This window comes from Magnolia sinica, chromosome 8, assembly GCF_029962835.1.
Source record: "Magnolia sinica isolate HGM2019 chromosome 8, MsV1, whole genome shotgun sequence".
NCBI classification, from domain to species: Eukaryota; Viridiplantae; Streptophyta; class Magnoliopsida; order Magnoliales; family Magnoliaceae; genus Magnolia; species Magnolia sinica.
The window spans coordinates 34,904,186-34,923,437 of record NC_080580.1 but is presented as its reverse complement, the minus strand read 5'-3'; the positions used below and the strand labels follow the sequence as shown (position 1 = coordinate 34,923,437).

The 19,252-nt window shown below is 37.5% G+C and overlaps 1 protein-coding gene across 1 annotated transcript; it reads left to right on the top strand.

The window, feature by feature from the left end:
* Window positions 1-2,166: 2,166 nt before the first annotated feature.
* Window positions 2,167-3,678, top strand: LOC131253961 (uncharacterized). Its single transcript, XM_058255045.1, has 2 exons — window positions 2,167-2,569; window positions 3,239-3,678. Exons 1-2 carry the CDS (start codon window positions 2,374-2,376, stop codon window positions 3,349-3,351), a joined length of 309 nt encoding a protein of 102 aa, XP_058111028.1. The 5' UTR covers window positions 2,167-2,373; the 3' UTR covers window positions 3,352-3,678.
* Window positions 3,679-19,252: the final 15,574 nt, after the last annotated feature.

Below are 19,252 nucleotides of genomic sequence, written 5' to 3'. Positions count from 1 at the left end.
ACCATTACCATTTTGGAACACCTGTTATCTAATATCCATGTCTTCCAAGTTCCATCCCTTTTTCTAAGATCATTTAAAGGAATGAGCGTAAAAAATAAAAAACATAAATTTCAGGTGGACCATGTTATGAGAAACAGTGGTGATTGAACACTTTATTATTAAAAACTTCGTAGAGGCTAAAGATTCCAAGAAGTTTATTTTCCATCCAACCTTTTGACAAGATTACGTGAGCCTGAGCGAAGGGAAAAAAACATATATTGGCTTGATCCCAATGTTTTTCAGCACATTAATGATCAATCACTGCTGGTATGGTCCACCTGAGAAATGAATCTGCTTCATTTCTGGACTAATGGACGGCCAGAAAATTCTTTAAACTAATAGTTTCAGTTTACTAGGGACACTGTAGTCCACGTGAGTAAAACAGGTTGCTTTTTAAAACATTGTCCCCACCCATTTGAAAAGCATAAACGTTTGATATTACCACCCGTCCTAACAACGTCCAAAATTGGCACGTGTCTGCATCACCGAGGCAGGCGTGTGGAGCGAATCAAGTCTCCTTTGGCAGCATAGATTGGGAGGATTCGATGGCATTGAAGGGTTTTCAGAATCCAAAAGTCATTTGAAAGCATAGAAGGGATGTATTTGGAATTAAGGGAATTGTCAATCATCTCTCATGCTGATTTTGCATTCTCTCTTTTCAGTGGGATTATCAATTATTTTCCTTTTTTGTTTATTTTTGAAAGAAAGAGAGTGGGATGTGTAACATATATAGTTGTCACTAAGCTATTAATTCATTATTGACTACATAACTAAAATTATATTAATGGAATGATTTGAGCAGTCCATAAATTAGCCCTATAAATCAATGATTAAAAAAGATAGTGGTTCAGTTGTGATCCTATGATGTGGTCAATCTGAAATATGAAATTTCATCATTTTTTGCCAACGTATATATTTTAATTAGTTTATAATCACTATATCAAACATTACATATGTCTCCTAATTAAGAATATTAATATTAATTTAGTAATTACATTCAAACTCCAATAAATATGCTACATAATTTCAATGCATTAGTATTTTTGAATTATTAGTAATTCCATATAGAAGTTGCTAAATATAGCTAAAGAATTTAAAATTATCATTGACTTTAAATCCCCTTGATTTGGAATTTAGGTATTTGAAGACTAAAGACAGGTAGGACAGGCCTACGGTGGAGTTTACATGGAATTCAATCCATTTACATGATGTGTCTAATCACGATCAAGATTTCAAAATGCAGGTGAGTTATTCCATGTGAATTTAAGTGGCGTTTAGATTATAAGTTATTTAAGAAAAGCTTCTCTTGATTTTCACTTATAAAATTGAAGTTGATTAAGTAACTTTAAATTTGTTTAAGAAAAGGTATTTATAATTTGATCATAAACCTAACTTATTTGATGGTATCTAAATGAACTTGTTTGGCACATAGTATTAAATGAGATAAAGTGGGATTGAATTGTATTTGATCAATTTAAATTCCATCTCAAGCTTTTGGGGAGGGTAATAAAAGTTGGGATTCAATGGAATGGAATTACATTTGGTCTTAATTAAGATTTTTATAAATTTTGAAGGGTCTTACATTGACATATGTATTTATCTATACAAGTGACCAACATTAATTATAAATTTAATTAGTTGATTATAATTTCATGGTCTACCAAACAGGATTTTTCTTAATCCAATATTTTTTCCATATCAAGAATTTTATCCATACATGGATTGATAATTAAAATACCATCATATTTCCGACATGCAATGATCATTTAGCAAAACCCATCGAATACAATTCCATACCATTTAATCCTGTAGACTAGACAGGTGTGTTTACCGTTGAAACACGTGTGTTTACGGTTGAATCACACATGGCACCGATCATGAGCGCTGGTGTCAAGGGGAGTAGCCAATCCGTTCCCCCCCGGTAGTACCTACGCGAGATATGCAAGCGTCTTCCCAATAAAAATTCTACAGTGGCATTACAGTAGTTCTCCATGGAATCAGGGGCATTTGACGCTAGTTTCCCTTCAATATAATCCAGAAACGTAGCGTAACTAGCGTTTGAGAGGAAATGGGATTTCGTACTGAGTTACTCAGTACGCTCTTATCTCTGCAATGCCCTTTCATTTTCACCTATTCTCGCCTCTCTCTCTCTCTCGCTCTCTCTCTCTCTCTCGCGTCCGGATCAATCGAACGGTCGCGATGAAGTCTGATGGAGTTTCGTTGTAGAAAATGAGAGTTTGGCAGCTCGTTTCCAGATCTAATGGAGTAGTTGAGAGTTAGGGTTTAGATCAGGAAATCGCTATTTTTCGCTGTCGTTTTCGTTGCCGTATAGCGATGAATCGGAGTTTCAGGGCTGCAGAGTCGCAAATGCAAGCGCCCGTACAGCAGCAGAGGCAAGGGAGGAGCCTTGGAGCTGTGATGAAGGACAAGGAAGAGGATCTTGCGTTGTTTCTCGAGATGCGGAAGCGCGAGAAGGAGCGGAATAGCTTGCTCCTCCTCCACACCTCCGAAGATTTCGATCCTCCTTTAGGTATGCGCTCCGATGGTTCCCACTGTAACATTCAGACTTCGTGGGGTTAGATTCAGTTCTTTCCAGGCCTTAGGTTTTGAAAATGCTGCCAAATTGCTATTTCGCATCATCATTTTATTATTATTATTATTATTTTTGGTTTCTTTATTAGTTTTCTATGAATCGGATGTCAATGTCCAGTGATTGATAGCTTCAGAACTCAGATATTCTTTTTTATTCGAATTTCATTTTCGACAGTGCAACGTCTGAATCTCCTTTTAATTTTTGTATCTACGGCAGACATGTGATTTCCTCAGGTGGACCCCTCCATGTAGATGACTTACTCCCGACATTGGGCCAGTCTACTCATCAGATATGGTGTAGGACACACACAAATAGATGTTCGGTAGCAAGTTTCTATCTTGTGTACATTAAGCATACAAGTGTAGCCCACATGATGGGTGGACCGGCCTGCTCTTTAGCTTGGGTCATCCACGAGGTGGGGGCCACCTGATGCACGGCTTAGATCTCCCAAACACGTGCCATTTTGACATGTATGGCTGCATTTGGAAATGTGTGTATCAAAATCACCTATTGTTAATTAGTGTTATCAATCTTGTAAAACTGGACTTATCCACAAAGTAGTATATCTTTTCCATCTTCTAACTTGCAAATGTTTCTGGATAACAGGGTCGAAACCAGGCGGTTCTCCCATATTCAAGATAGTGTCATCAACACCACGTAAAACTGCTTCTGATGACTTCCTAAACACCGACAGCGAGAAAAATGATTATGATTGGTAATGTTATACAGCGTCTCATCCACTTACTAAGGAATGCTGAAAAACATTGATGATAAGGAATATTTGGGTGCACCACCAAGTTGTGGTTGGCAGGGCTTCCAAAGTGCAGTCAGTACATTTGGTACTTGGGAAGAACCCATTAATCATGTTAGCATTTCCCACCTTTCCTTCCCCAATCACAACTGAGGTGTCATTCTTATCTCATAATTTGGCAGCAGCATCTTATCGGCCTGGGAATCAGATCGCCCAGATTTCCCCTAACATCAAGAGTTCTGGCAGGTTTTTTGTTGTAAAAATTGAGTTGCAAACCGTAACGCACATTATTTTATTTTTTTTTTTTAAAAAAAAAAAAAAAACACTGTAGAATCAAACAAAACTACTTGCAAAGGATTGGAGATGCACGTGCATACCATGTATTGCAGCACTTCTACCACCAAAAGTTTCAGAAAATTCGTATACTGAGGATTTAAAACTGGTGGTGTAAAGAAGCCGTGAAGACAATTTTCGACAGCCCTCTAGTTGTGTACTATAGAGTTAAATGTAAAGCATGCATCCATATTTAATATAGTGATAAGGTTTTTATGGATTGTGTATGTATAACTATTAATAATAATAATAATAATGATAAGATTTGTTTTTATCTTATCTTTATTTTATATTTATTTTAAATCTATCTTATCTCTTATCCTATCTATATCATTAACCCATATACTTTAAATATACCTCTAACCCTCCTCGCATCTCTCAAGATTCAAATACCCAAATGTAAAAAGAGTTTAAGAAAAAGGCTACCTGCGACAACAGAGAAAGGAAGAAAGAAAATTTTGGAGTGCTCAGATCGGGTACGTATATCGTCCTCATTCTAGTAATTTTTATATATCTAATATAATTTGATTCGGTGAATGCAATAAATGGTGTGGATTGGTCACATGTTCATTGTATTGAATTATAGGTGGAGGCCCTTTAAAGGTGAGGTGAATCTAAAATTACATAATTGTAGTTGGTGTGCATCTGATCAAATTAGATTAGATCTGTACGGATCATATGATCCCCAAGGCCAAAATATACAAGGGCCCTAATATTCAGATCAATCTAACCATCAGATGGGCCACATTAGTTAGACCTAGAAGTGTTTGATAAAGGAATCTTAGATATTTTGCACAAATGTTGCTATCACTTAGCGTAGAAGGTCGAGATGGGCCATTGGTGAATGTGTGGTTAGATTCACACCACTCCTCAAATGCATAGAGGTAAAACAATGCAAGACCTCAAGAATCTGAATGATCTAACCATCCGATTGACCACCCTGATCAAGTTATTATCATTCAATTTTATAATCTTAAAAAGGAGAAAAAAATAGAATATAAATTTTAATTAATTGATTATTTTGGATCTGGCCGCCTAGGATGTTAATCAAAGGTGGGCACAACCATGTAATACAAATAGATGGATAATAATATTGTTCATATAATTGATAGGACTTTGGAATTCAAATCAACATAATTACATAGCAGACTCAATACTACCAAACTCAGGTGAGTGACCCAACTTGTTTTATAATTCATTAAAATTAAAATAAATCATTGTGATTGTTTGATTGATTTACTGGTTTGAATATTTTGATATGATAATTGTACGATAAACTTATATGCGAATATTTTAATTGAGACAACTATGCCAAATATGAAAATATGCATTTACATATCATCCCTCATTCATTGCATTACATAATGCATGGTCGATCCTAGGGGCCCTCCCTGGAAGAAATGTCGATCCTGGTAGAGCGTTACCAGATGCGGGCTATGCCCAAGCCCACCGAAAGGTGGAAGCCTACCCAACAGGCGGATGCGGGTTGACGACCTCCAACCCAAGCAGATGGACAATCACCCCATCTGATGCATTCATACCCCATTTTACATTCATATCTTTATACATGTATATTTATATTATTTTAACTGCTATGATTATGAACCATGCTGGGTTATATCACTAAGCCTGGTTAGCTTATATTTTTATTGATAGAAAAAACCATACAGAGGAGCCATTAGTAGATGACGTGGCACAAGAACTGGAAGGATCTACTGTACCTGAACACGACCCACATGAAACATGGCCATACTTATCTGTGGATGAAGTGGTGGCATTGGAAAAATTTTTATTATATGTTTTATTTTGTTAGCACAACTTAATTAATGAATAATGCATACTGGTATTTATTTTGAGACTTTAAGAAATTATTTAGCTTTATTTCTTTGGATCAATATTAGCATGGAATAAATATCATTATAGTATAATGGTATAATAAATAAATGATTTTAAGGTTTATTTTATTTTAAGGGTTATCAAGATTTATATATGCTTAGTTGATTAGTGTTAAGTATTATGTATGTGTGATTGAGATTATGGTGGACCTTATATTGAATGTAAATATCACATGTGATTAAACTGATTAAAGAATTAAGTTAGTATACTTTGTGTATAAGTTACGAACCGAAACTCGGGTCTAAGGGTGCACACTCTGTACCTGGATTTTGGGGCGCGACAATTTGGTATCAGAAAAAAAATTAATTTAATACCGCAAGTGACCTGTAGGGTATGAACCCCATACATGCATAATGTGTAGATCCTTGGAATTAGAAACTTACAACTTCCCATTATAATACTTTTATATAATGAAATAAATATATATATATATATAATTTATAATTCATTTATTATTATCTGAAGTGAAAATTTAACTTATTTATATAATTATATTCATTGGAGACGTAAATCTGGACCTTTGAACAAATTTTAAAGTAATTTAAGTTGTAATGTACTGGTGGACAGCAATGGACAGCAGAAATTACCTATCTTTAAAAAATGTAACTAAATAAATATAACTCCGATTAAGGTGATTGAAAAGCCTAATGGTAGATGTAGAAGTCTAAATTCAATAAAAAATAATTGAATAATTTAAATATGACAGATACTGTACTGATTTTAGGAATTAGTGCAGAGTGGTTAAAAATCGTCTAAATCTAAACAAGTCTGATTGTAGCAATTTTTGAAAATTCTGTGGTTGTCTGATTGAGCTGAAATTTTTTGAAAATGTTGTATACGCATGTAAAAACTTTCAGAAAAATTTTGAGATATATTTGAAATTTTTAACCATATAAACCAATGATTGGAATAGTAGCCACGGATAGTGGACTGGTTTGTTTATAATGTAACACTACTAACTTGATGATTTGTAGAATTTTTCTTTGTTAATAATGCTAAGGTATTTTTATAATATTTAATATGAATTAGAGAATCTATAAAGTCTACTGAATTATTAATAATTTATCTTATAGGAGTTATGGCCCCTAAGAAGACACGTAGTATTCGTGATTTAATACCATCCGAAAGCGCACCTCTCCTAGATACTTCCTTACCAAATCCTCCTATTACCGAAGAATCTCGAACAACTCCTGATGAGCAAGATGAGAATGAAATCAATGAAGCAGGGAAAGCTCCTCCACCGCCTCCTCCTCTAGTTAACATGACAGATGTTGGACCTAGTACGCAACTCCCGTTATCCCCAACCACTATTCGAGCTAACCTCGCAGGACCTAATGTTCAGCTATGGGATGCTGCCTTTGGGTTGGTAGCACAAATGGCAGGAATGCTAAAACAACAACAGGAATAGTTCACCGTTCAGTGGAACATGTTAGCCACCTTAAATCAGACACCCCAACATCAACGGAACACATCTCCACTAAGGTTTGATCAGCCTCGTGAGGTAGATTTTCTTGAAAGGTTTAAAAGTTATGACCACCAGTATTCAAGGGTACATCTGATCCATCAATAGTAGAAGATTGGTTGAAGCAGAGCATAACTCAGCTCCCGAGTTTCAAAACATCACTTATGCAACATATTGAATGATGGATGTATGTTGTCTGTATGAGTGCATAAAACATGGAATAGATTAAGCCAAACTGCAAATATAATTCAGGGATAAGTGAAGAACGCAAGCGGAAGACTTAAAGAAATATATGTGTACATGTGCAAATCCCTGAAATACATATACATACCAGGTCATACTTACAAGTGTTACTATCAAAATTACAAGTATCAAATGACATTATCTATTCCCAAAAGAAATCCCAGAATCCCACGCATCAGAACAAGGCTCACTAGAACCCGCCTGAAAACTGCATGAAAGAAAATGCAGCCTCATCATCCTCGAACTCCTGCTCTGCCTTAGAGGTCGCATCAACATCTGCAACTAAGACAGAGTCTGGTGGGTGTTTAACACCGCCCCAGAACGTGGGAGTGAGTGATCAACTCAGTGGAACAATAAAGCAAAGGTTAACATGTTATCAATTCAATCAAGCAGTAATGATAAAGCAGAACAATCAAACATGTCCTAAGTACTCTTGTTAGTGCAAGGATGTATGTAGAATGATGCGTGCCCTCGCGCGTACACCCTCAGCGTCTTCATCTTACGTTACGCATGACATCGCCTCAAAGTGCTCCACCTCTTCTAGGCACATGCAATGCGGTGCATGAACATGATTACCAAGTTGTTATTAGTCCTTTTCATACAGCAGGATTGGGAAGCTAAGGTACCTTCCTCATATCAATTTCCAAACAGTGATCCATTCTAGGGTCGTCAGTCCTAGACATCTCATACGATCATATGGTTTTAGGTCGCTGCAAAGGGCTCGTCACCAATCAATGCACGCCTATCATACCTTCGTTACTACAATAAGGCTCGTCACCTCAATGCGGTATCCAGGTATGCTCAAGGTCACTACAAAGGGCTCGTCACCAATCAATGTAGGCCGACAGCACGAATATAGTGTCCCATACCACCATAATCGGCTCACGAGTTTGGTTGCTCACTGGTCACTACGGGGAGGCTCGTCACCCCAGCGTAGGCCGACAGCTCGACTACGGTGTCCCATACCACCATGTCCGGCTCATGAGTCTTAGCGGATCAAGGTACCACGGTTAACGGGATTTCATCAGTAAGTTTGGTACCCTAGATTCAAACAATAGCGTCCATACATGGTGAACATACATCGGACAATCGGGTTACTTGACGAACTCGACTAGCACGAGCGCACGTTGGGTTGAACGACATAGAGTGCGCAAACACTCCGTGTGGCCAAACCACTGCCGACAACTCTAATACGACTCGGGTTCGTCAAATCACGTCCTTCGTGGCGAAAGCAACCTCAGCCACAAACTCAAGGCCGATTACCGATTTCCTGGACTATTCATAGTCCCAAACATATTCCACTACAACAAATATTCATATTAACAGTTTAGAATAGTAATGGAACAACAACTCAAATCATATGGTATGTAAGCATTTGAAGAATATCAACTCAACATGGATTTTCACATAAGTAATACTTGAACTTAAACAACAAAGAATGTGACTTGCATGTGGAAAATCATACACACTAATAAGAGTGTTGAGAATCGCTTCTCAACGCCCGCAATTAGGTAAATATATTACACTTTAGATCATTCAGACATTTCTACAAACACTTAGAATACATAGTGCAACATACATGACGTATGTTGAAATACACGCATTTGGACAATTCCTTTTACCAAGGAGTTGTCACACATACAGTTAGCATAGGTACACGACAAATAATCATGGCAAGTACATGTTCATATTTTATACGTATACGGTACTTCCTACATATACATAGAATACACAAATCTCAATAGAACACATGTATATCAGGAATGCAAAATAAACATAACATTTAGCATGTGAAATCTCATCCATAATAAGAATAAACCATTAGTTGGCATTGAAAGCCTTGAAAACCATAACCTATACAGTTAAAGTCCGCACCTTAAACCAGAAATAGAACACCGAACTGATTCAGATGATATGTCTTCGTCAACGGCGACAAGATAACCTAAAGCAAGAATAGAAATGAGCTACAACAACACATAGACTATTCTAAGCTCTAAAACAGATTAGGGTTAGGTTAACTTACCCAAGGATGAACTCAGAATCGTCGGAATAACGATTCAAAAGTGATGGTTTAAGGATGAAGAAGAACAGGAAAGAATCTAAGATGATTCACCAACTTTCTCTCTCTTTTCTCTCTCTTTCTTAGCTAGGGTTAGGAAATTCGTATGGAAAAGAGAGTTAGGGTTTTAAGGTCTATATATAGGCCTAACATTGATGAAAATAACCCCAGGGCCAAGGTATACTTAGGTTATAACCAAAACAGGCCTCTCTCGATCCAACGGAGCACTTCCGGTGGGCCTTTTTCCACGAGAGGTCGGACTTAAGCTCACTGACCATGGATCTAGGTCAGGCTGAGTTTTCGTACTGATCGGATCTTCAGATCAGCCATGGCGGCCCACACTCAATTTAACAGTCACCGAATCTCGATCAGGTCCACAAGCACAAGGACATGCCTGGGCCACCTTCCCTGATCCGAGGGTGAAATTGGGTCAGAATCCAAATGTGAAGAAATACTCAGAAGTAGTCGATAAGGCCTTACGAGCAGAACAAGATACAGAGCGGTTTCTCAAATCTCATGTACAGTTAAAAGAAACAGGATAAAGATATAGGCCGACACTTACCCAACACCAACCACTAGAGAAGAAACCCAGAATGGAAATTCAATCATCAACAACGAGAACCCAAGAGCGATATTTTTCAGAAAATTGTGCGTACTGTGGTAAGTATGGTCACATGGCTCAGGTGTGCAGAACTAAGATGAGAGATATGGGCATAATGCCTCTTCAACAGATACCACCGCGATTGCAACTTCCAGCATCATCTCAACCAACAAGTCAGACATCACAAGCATCACATACCCAACCGCCTCGACCACAGCAGAATCAGCAAAATCGACCATCTCCATCAATTCCTCAAGGCTAAGGGAATCATCCCAACAGGCAACAGCCACCACGTGCACGGGTTTATTCCATCTCATCTAAGGAGAATCTAAAAGAAAATAATAACGTTGTGGAAGGTATGATTGAAACGCATGGTACTTCGATTTTTGTATTATTTGATTCTGGGGCTACTTTATCTTTTATTTCATCGTCGTTAGTATCTCGGTTAAGATTGAAGTCAGAAATCCTAGATAAGCAAATTTTGGTAGAATCCCCCATCGGCAAGTCAATTATTTTGGACAAAATCTGTAAATCTATTCCCCTTATGATAGGCGATATTCCTATATTAGCTAATTTAATAGAAATGAGTATGGCGGGATACGATGTTATTCTCAAAATAGATTGGCTTACTCAAAATCATGTGACATTGGATTGTTATGCGAAGACAGTTACCTTTGCAGTGCCAGGAAGAGAACCAATTATGATTCAAGGAAAGAAGAAGAATGAGAAGATCGAGTGTGTTATGACATTGATTGGTAACGAGAAACAAGAAAAATCGATGGATTTAATTCTGGTTGTGTAGGAATATCCTGAAGTTTTTCAAGATATACCAGGACTACCACCTCGGCGAGAAGTGGATTTTGGTATCGATCTTTTACCAGGATCGGCACCAATATCTATGTCTCCATATCGAATGGCGCCTATTGAACTGAAGGAGCTGAAAGAGCAGTTGGAAGAATTGAGGTCCCGAGGATTTATTCGACCGAGTACTTCTCCTTCGGGTGCGCCAGTACTTTTCATAAATAAGAAGGACGACACTCGATGTTTGTGTATTGATTATCACCACTTAAATCAGATGACGATTAAAAACAAGTACCCATTACCCCGTATAGATGATTTATTTGATCAGTTGAAAGGAGCTTGATATTTTTCTAAGATCGATTTGAGATCAGGTTACCACCAACTACGTGTTAAAGAAGAGGATATCTGTAAAACTGCTTTTAGAACGCGTTATGGTCATTATGAATTCTTGGTCATGCCGTTCGAGTTGACTAATGCACCTGCAGTGTTTATAGACCTGATGAATAGAGTGTTTCAGGCTTATCTGGATAACTTTATCATCGTGTTCATTGATGACATTCTGATTTACTTGAAGACCAGTGAAGAGCATGAGCTACATTTAAGGACGGCGTTGCAGACTCTAAAAGATAACTAGTTATATGCTAAGTTTTCTAAATGTGAGTTCTGGAAGGAGAGTGTTAAATTTCTTGGGCATATTGTTTCAGAAAAGGTATTGCGGTTGACCCTATGAAGATCGAAGCTGTGGTGAAGTGGGAACAGCCCACAAGTGTGTCAAAAGTTAGAAGCTTTCTTGGGCTCGCTGGATACTATAGAAGGTTTATTAAGGATTTTTCGAAGATTGTCGGACCGCTAACAAGTTTAACTCGAAAAAGAGTGCCCTTCAAGTGGACTGAAAAGTGTGAAGAAGCTTTTGCTGAACTGAAGCAACTCTTAACCTCAACTCCCATTCTAACCCTCCCAAAGGATGAGTTGGTATTTGAAGTTTACACCGATGCATCAACTATAGGTCTAGGTTGTGTATTAATGCAAGGGGGCAAGGTGATTGCATATGCATTAACGCAGCTTAAACTCCATGAGCGTAATTATCTAACCTATGACCTAAAGTTGGGTGCTATTGTATTTGCATTGAAGATTTGGCGGCATTACTTATATGGCGAACAGTTTGAGCTTTATACAGATCACGGGAGTTTGAGGTATCTATTCTCTCAGAAAGACTTGAACATGAGGCAGAGAAGATGGATGAAATTTCTTAATGATTATGATTTCTCGTTGTCCTATCATCCGGGTAAGGCTAATTTGATTGCTGACGCTTTGAGTAGAAAAGAATATAAACAAAAGAGTGTAGCCAGCTTAATGGTACTCGAATGAGAAATGTTGAATTTTCTTAGAGAGTTTGATATTCGATTGAGTTTTCAAGAAAAAAAGATTTGCATATGTAACATGATGGAAAAATAGACTCTTGTGGAGTGAATAATTGAAGCTCAAACGAATGATGAGTAGTTTTTAAAAATGATAGCCAAGTATCAAAATGATAAGACTTCAGATTGGAGTATAGGAGACGATAAAGGAATTCGGTATCGAGGTCAATTCTGTGTGCCTAATATTCCATATCTAAAAAATGAGATTCTAAATGATGCGCACCGAACTAAGTTTACAATTCACCTGGGAAGCACAGAGATGTACCATGGTGTGAAACGATCATTTTGGTGGCCGAATATGAAGAGAGAAATCGCCGATTATATGTCTAGATGTTTTGTATGTCAGTAGGTAAAGGTGGATCATCATAACCTATCAGGATTATTGCAAACTTTGAGAGTATCTGAGTGGAAGTGGGATTGTATCTCTATAGACGTTATAGTTGATCTTCCTAAGACACAAAAGAAGCACGATTCAATTTAGGTAATCGTCGATCGACTGACCAAGTCAGTGCACTTTATTCCTATTCGTATCGATTATTCAATGGAGGAACTCGCCAAGCTATATATCAAGGAAATAGTGAGACTTCACGGTGTCCCTAGTTCTATTGTATCGGATTGAGACCCACGTTTTACCTCGCGATTCTGGACAAGTCTACAGGAAGTTATGGGTACGACTACGGATTACAGCACAACATATCATCCACAATCTAATGGGTAAACGGAACGTGTCAATCAAATATTAGAAGACCTGTTACGTGCAATGGCTCTGAATTTCAAGGGGAGCTGGGATGATAACATACATTATGTTGAATTTGCCTACAATAATAGTTACCAAGCAAGCATTGGTATGGCTCCGTATGAAGTCTTGTATGGATGTCCTTGCTGAACACTTAACTGTTGGGCTGAGGTAGGTGAGAAATGTTTAATTGGGCCAGATGTTGTTCAAGAAGCTGCTGAAAAAGTTGAAATTATTCGAGAGCAACTACAAGCTGCTTAGAGTCATCAAAAGAGTTATGCCGACAATTGAAGACGAGATCTAGAGTTTAAAGTAGGAGACCACGTGTTTTTGAAGATTTCTCCCATGAAGGGATCAATGCGGTTTGGTACCAAGGAAAAACTCGCACCACATTTTATCGGCCATTTGAAATATTAGAGCGGATTGGAGCAGTGACATATCAGTTTGCATTACCTTCTCAGTTGGTCAGTGTCCATAATGTTTTCCATGTATCGATGTTATAGAAGTATAAGAGGGATGATTCTCATGTGATTGACTGGCAAGATCTCGATTTACAGGAAGATACATCTTACGTGGAGAAACCAATTCGAATACTGGATTGTAAGGATCACGTGTTGTGCACTAAGACGGTACATTTAATCAAGGTTTTATGGAGTCATCATGAAGTAGACAAAACATCTTGGGAGCAGGAAAGAGTAATTCGCAAGAAATATCCTCATATCTTTCAGCAGTAGTTTAAGGTAAATTTTGAGGACGAAAATTTTCTTTTAGAGGGGGTAGAATGTAACAGCCGTGAAAATTTAATAATAATAAAAGATTTTCTTTATCTTATCTCTATTTTATATTTATTTTATCTTTATCTTATCTCCTATCTTATCTATATCATTAATCTATTTACCTTAAATATATCTCTGACCCTCCCCACATCTCTCAAGATTCAAATACTCAAATATAAAAAATATTAACAAAAAGACTACCTGCGACAATAGCGAAAGGAAGAAAGAAAATTTTGGAGTGCTCAGATCGGGTACGTATATCGTCCTCATTCTAGTAATTTTTATATATCTAATATAATTTGATTCGGTGAATGCAATAAATGGTGTGGATTGGTCACATGTTCATTGTATTGAATTATAGGTGGAGGCCCTTTAAAGGTGAGGTGAATCTAAAATTACATAATTGTAGTTGGTGTGCATCTGATCAAATTAGATTAGATCCGTATGAATCATATGATCCCTAAGGCGAAAATATATAAGGGCCCTAATATTCAGATCAATCTAACCATTAGATAGGCCACATTAGTTAGATCTATAAGTGTTTGATAAAGGAATCTTAGATATTTTGCACGAGTGTTGGTATCACTTGGCGTAGAAGGTCGAGATGGGCCATTGGTGAATGTGTTGTTAGATCCACACCATTCCTCCAATGTATAGAGGTAAAACATGACAAGACCTCAAGAATTTGACTGATCTGAGCATCCGATGGGCCACCCCGATGAAGTAATTTCCATTCAATTTTATAATATTAAAAAGGAAATAAAAGATTGAATAAGAATTTTAATTATTTGATTATTTTAGATTTGGCCACCTAGAATGTTAATCAAAGGTGGGCCTCACCATATAATACAAATAAATGAATAATAATATCGTTGATATAATTGATAGGACCCCAGAATTCAAATCAACCTAATTATATTGCAGAGTCAATACTGCCAAACTCAGATGAGTGACCCAACTTGTCTCATAATTCATTAAAATTAAAATAAATCATTGTGATTATTTGATTGATTTACTGGTTTGAATATTTTGATATGATAATTGTATGATAAATTTATATGTGAATATTTTAATCGAGACAACTATGCCAAATATGAAAAATATGCATTTACATATCATCCCTCATTCATTGCATTGCATAATGCATGGTCGATCCTAGGGGCCCTCTCTAGAAGAAATGTCGATTCTGGTAGAGCGTTACCAGATGCGGGCTATGCCCAAGCCTACCGAAAGGTGGAAGCCTACCCAACGGGTGGATGCGGGTTGACGACCTCCAACCTAAGCAGATGGACGATCACCCCATCTGATGCATTCATACCCCATTTTACATTCATATCTTTGTACATGTATTTTTGCATTATTTTAATTATTATGATTATGAACCATGCTGGGTTATATCACTAAGCCTGGCTAGCTTACATTTTTATTGATGAAAAAACCATATAAAAGAGTCATTAGCAGATGACGTGGCGCAAGAACCGGAAGGATCTACTGTACCTGAACACGACCCACTTAAAACATGGTCATACTTATTTGAGGATGAAGTGGCAGCATTGGAAATTTTTTTATTATATGTTTTATTTTGTTAGCACGGCTTAATTAACGAATAATACATACTGGTATTTATTTTGAGACTTTAAGAAATTATTTAGCTTTATTTCTTTGGATCAATATTAGCATGGAATAAATATCATTATATTATAATAGTATAATAAATGAATGATTTTAAGGTTTATTTTATTTTAAGGGTTATCAAGATTTATAAATGCTTAGTTGATTAGTGCTAAGTGTTATGTATGCGTAATTAAGATTATGGTGGAACTTAGACTGAATATAATTATCATCTCTATTTAAACTGATTAAGAAATTACTATAGAGTTAAATGTAAAGCATGCATCCATATTTAATATAGTGATAAGGTTTTTATGGATTGTGTATGTATAACTATTAATATTTAGTTTAGAACGAAAGTTGCATATGAGTAGAAAATAGATTGATTTGGTAGAGTCATTAATCACAGCAGTTGAAGATGGGTGCAAGATAAGTTCTGGAACAAAAGCAGGGATGAGGTTTTGAAGCAGTACCTTGGTACAAGGTTCTTTGTTGGAACGTGTTGTTTGCATCATGTACTGCACTAGAATCACTTTTGGGCATAGTTTGTTTCTTGTGCAAGGCCAACATTTTGAGGGGCAACACTTCACGTTTGCCTCTTCCATAGCAAGCATGTCATCCTTTTTTAAAGATGGCAATTGAATTTGCCACAACTCAACAATGAGACATACGTAGAAAAGCTTGCTTGGGGGTGTTTGTGTGTTTTTTGTCTCCCTACAGCTACAATTCCCATCTCATAGTGCTTTTCACATAGGTGATCTAGAGATGCATGCACACGGTTTTGAAAATTGGTTATTATATGGCCATATCCGGCCGGCCCGTTATGTGATACAGGGTGAACTGGTCCATTACAAAAGAAAAAGCCTTTTTCATTTCCCACTTCTTTCCTTGCTCAAACTATAAGTGAAGTGGAGAAACTCAATTCGTTACTACATCCAGGCCTATTTTGGGGATCAAAACATAAGATATTAGTGGGGGTTGATTAATCCAAGCAAAATAGATCATTTGGGGGGTGGGGGGAATAGGAAGAAGGGGTAAGCCATCAGTCCACTGCTTTCCACTTTTTTTCATCCTTAATTTATATATTTCAATATAGTATATCTAATCCACCAAAATCATGCTTGGTTTGTATTTGGTTAGGGCATATTTGCTTGACTTTTAGGTGGTGAAGCTAACAATCAACATTCTTGTCAGGGAATGGTCCGATTCTCCATTGAACACATGTTTTTTTTTTTTTTTTTTTTTTTTTAATAATAAATTTAGGAATTTTAAAATTTTCCTTATTTCCGGAAAAATTTAAAAAAATTTACGGGGGGGAAAGAAAAAGCTGAGACAGGCCTATATCACCCATTATGGGTTTGTACAGTCCAATACACCCGGGATTGTTAACAAAATGTTGTCCCTGTTGATAGTGCCGTCAAATCTCACGGGATCCCTCTTCCCTCAAGGTGTGTTTGCTGTGATGAAGGCCTCTCCCAGCAACCATCAGAAGAAACTGTTTGCCATATGTTTCTTAACAGTCTGTTAGCATCCAAGGTCTGGGATTACTTCAGGGCCATCCTCGGATTATCCTCCTCGAGAGGGCCTTCTATCCAAGGTAGAATCACTCAGTGGTGGTCCTCGGCCCAACTCTCTTGCAATCAAGTAGGGTTGATTGGCTTGCTGCCCAGTCTAATCTGCTGGGAAATCTGGATGTCTAGAAATAAGGCCAAATTCGATGAAAGCCCCATATCTACCTCAGCTACAATTGCCCGCGTGAAGTGGAGCCTCTCCTGGATAGCCAAAAGTCTATTCTCCCATTCTAGTCTCCCCAACTCCCTTCTTTTGTCTCTCAGTTGAGCTGGGTTTAAAAGCCCCTAATCATCCTAGGGAGAAGTCAACATAGTTAAATGGGCTAGGCCGGATAGAGGCTGCGCCAAATTAAATGTTGATGGATAAGCAAGCCCAAACCCAGATTTATCAGGAGGTGGTGGAATTTGCAGGAATGATAACGGTGATTTCCTTTTCTCTTTTTCATCAGCCTATGGGATGGGGTCCAACGTCAACGCTAAGCTTAGAGCCATTCATGATGGTCTCTACCACTGTCTCAACAATGGCTACTCCAATGTTTTGGTTGAATCTAATTCGAAGCTCGTGGTGGATTGGCTTAATGGAGTTTCAGTTCCAACCTTGAAATGGAAATATTGGATCACTAGGATATAGATAGCTAAATGTCACAACCATTTTAGATTCGTCCACACTTGGAGAGAAGGAAATGCCCCGGCTGATTGGATGGCCCGCCAAGGGAGCACTCTCCAATCCTCTTTATTTTTTTCCCTTCCTACTCAGCTCCCTGCGCAGATTAGAGGGCTTCTCTTATTGGACAAAGTCGGGTTGAGAGCGATCAAGCACTCGGTGTAGCTTCAGGCCTGTTTGCCCGTTATTTTTTGTTTTCCCCTTTCCCCTTTCTTCCTTTGCACTTCTTATGATAGGCTTCCCCCAGGTCTTTTTCTCTGGGGGCAGCCCGAATATGTATTTCGGGAAGTATATCTGTTCATGGAATGAAAAAAAAAACCTCTATAAAAATATGTAGTTTTTTTTTTCCTTGTAGAATTCCCTAAAAATAATTTTAATAATAGAAAAGATATATCATCTCTAATGCATAATTTTGATTAACTAAAAGAAGATGAACTCATTTTTAATCGGTCCACCAAACACCGATTTCAACCATTCACATAAACTCTTCTTTTCTAGTTTTGTCAATGTGTAGCTAGCTGCTGGTATAGTATATGAATTTCCATGTGGTTGCAGGTGCAACTCTTTCCGTAAGCCCATTGCTTGTAGATCAAATCGAGCCTTGAAACTGTCTTTTATTGTCGTCTCTATGTTCATCAATGTTTCAAAAATATTGTCACATATATTCTTCTCCCAATTTAGACGATACTTTAAACCTTGGATTGGCCTGAGAAAGGTTCAGGTTAGAATTTTGAATGGTCGGGCTGGTCATTTTCAAAATCTTGATTTTTCTACTCCCAGACTCAGCAATAGCTAACACCAATTTTCAATGACCCAAAGCATTTTTATGTGAGCCCTACCATGGGTAGAGGATGCTGACAAAGTACTCCCAGATTGGCCAATAAGGAGCTGGATTTTACCCAAGTACCATTTGTAGCATTGTTAGCAGAGAATGCTTGATAGCCGTAAGTGTTGGGTATTGAAAATTTTTCAAATTAAAATAAATTTTAAAACATTATTATCTTGTATAAAAATTATTTTGGGTTTTATTACAAATGTGTCGTTTGTTTTAGGCCCCAATTTGATTGGGTTGCTTGACGATCCCCGTAGTCCATATTGATGTATTAGGTGGGCTCTGTGGGTTGATCTTTGTGCAACTTTGGAAGTGGATATCAGGCCATATGGCCTGTCTTCTTGTCAGGGCCCTGCTTTCTTTACTTTCATTTTGTATTTTTTTAAATCATTGTTGGTGTTATAGAGAGTGAGGGAGGATTGTATATGAAGTTTTCGTTCATTCATTTGTCATGTGTATTGAAGCGTTCAGGGTTGCCTTCAACAGTGTAGGGTTATAGCCTTTTTTCAATTATTATTATTTTTTTTAATTTTATTTATCAAAATTAGATTATATATATGGAATGGAGATAATTACAAAAGAGATTTCAGGCGGGCCCGATGACAAAAAAGAACAAGGGCCCACCTATCATAAGAAGGAATGAAACACAGAAGGTTATCTCGCTCTCAGATTACCTAGCCCCACCCTGTCAAGGAAAAGAAGCCATTTGGGAATAAAGGGGACTTCCACCAGAGAGGTGAGAACCAAAGACGATTGGGAACTACTATCAAATTTTGCTAGGCTATCGTCAACCCCATTGGCCTCCCTAGAGGTGTGAGCAGGTCCTTACTCTTAAAAAGAATATTCTGTCATCCAAAAGAGTTGAA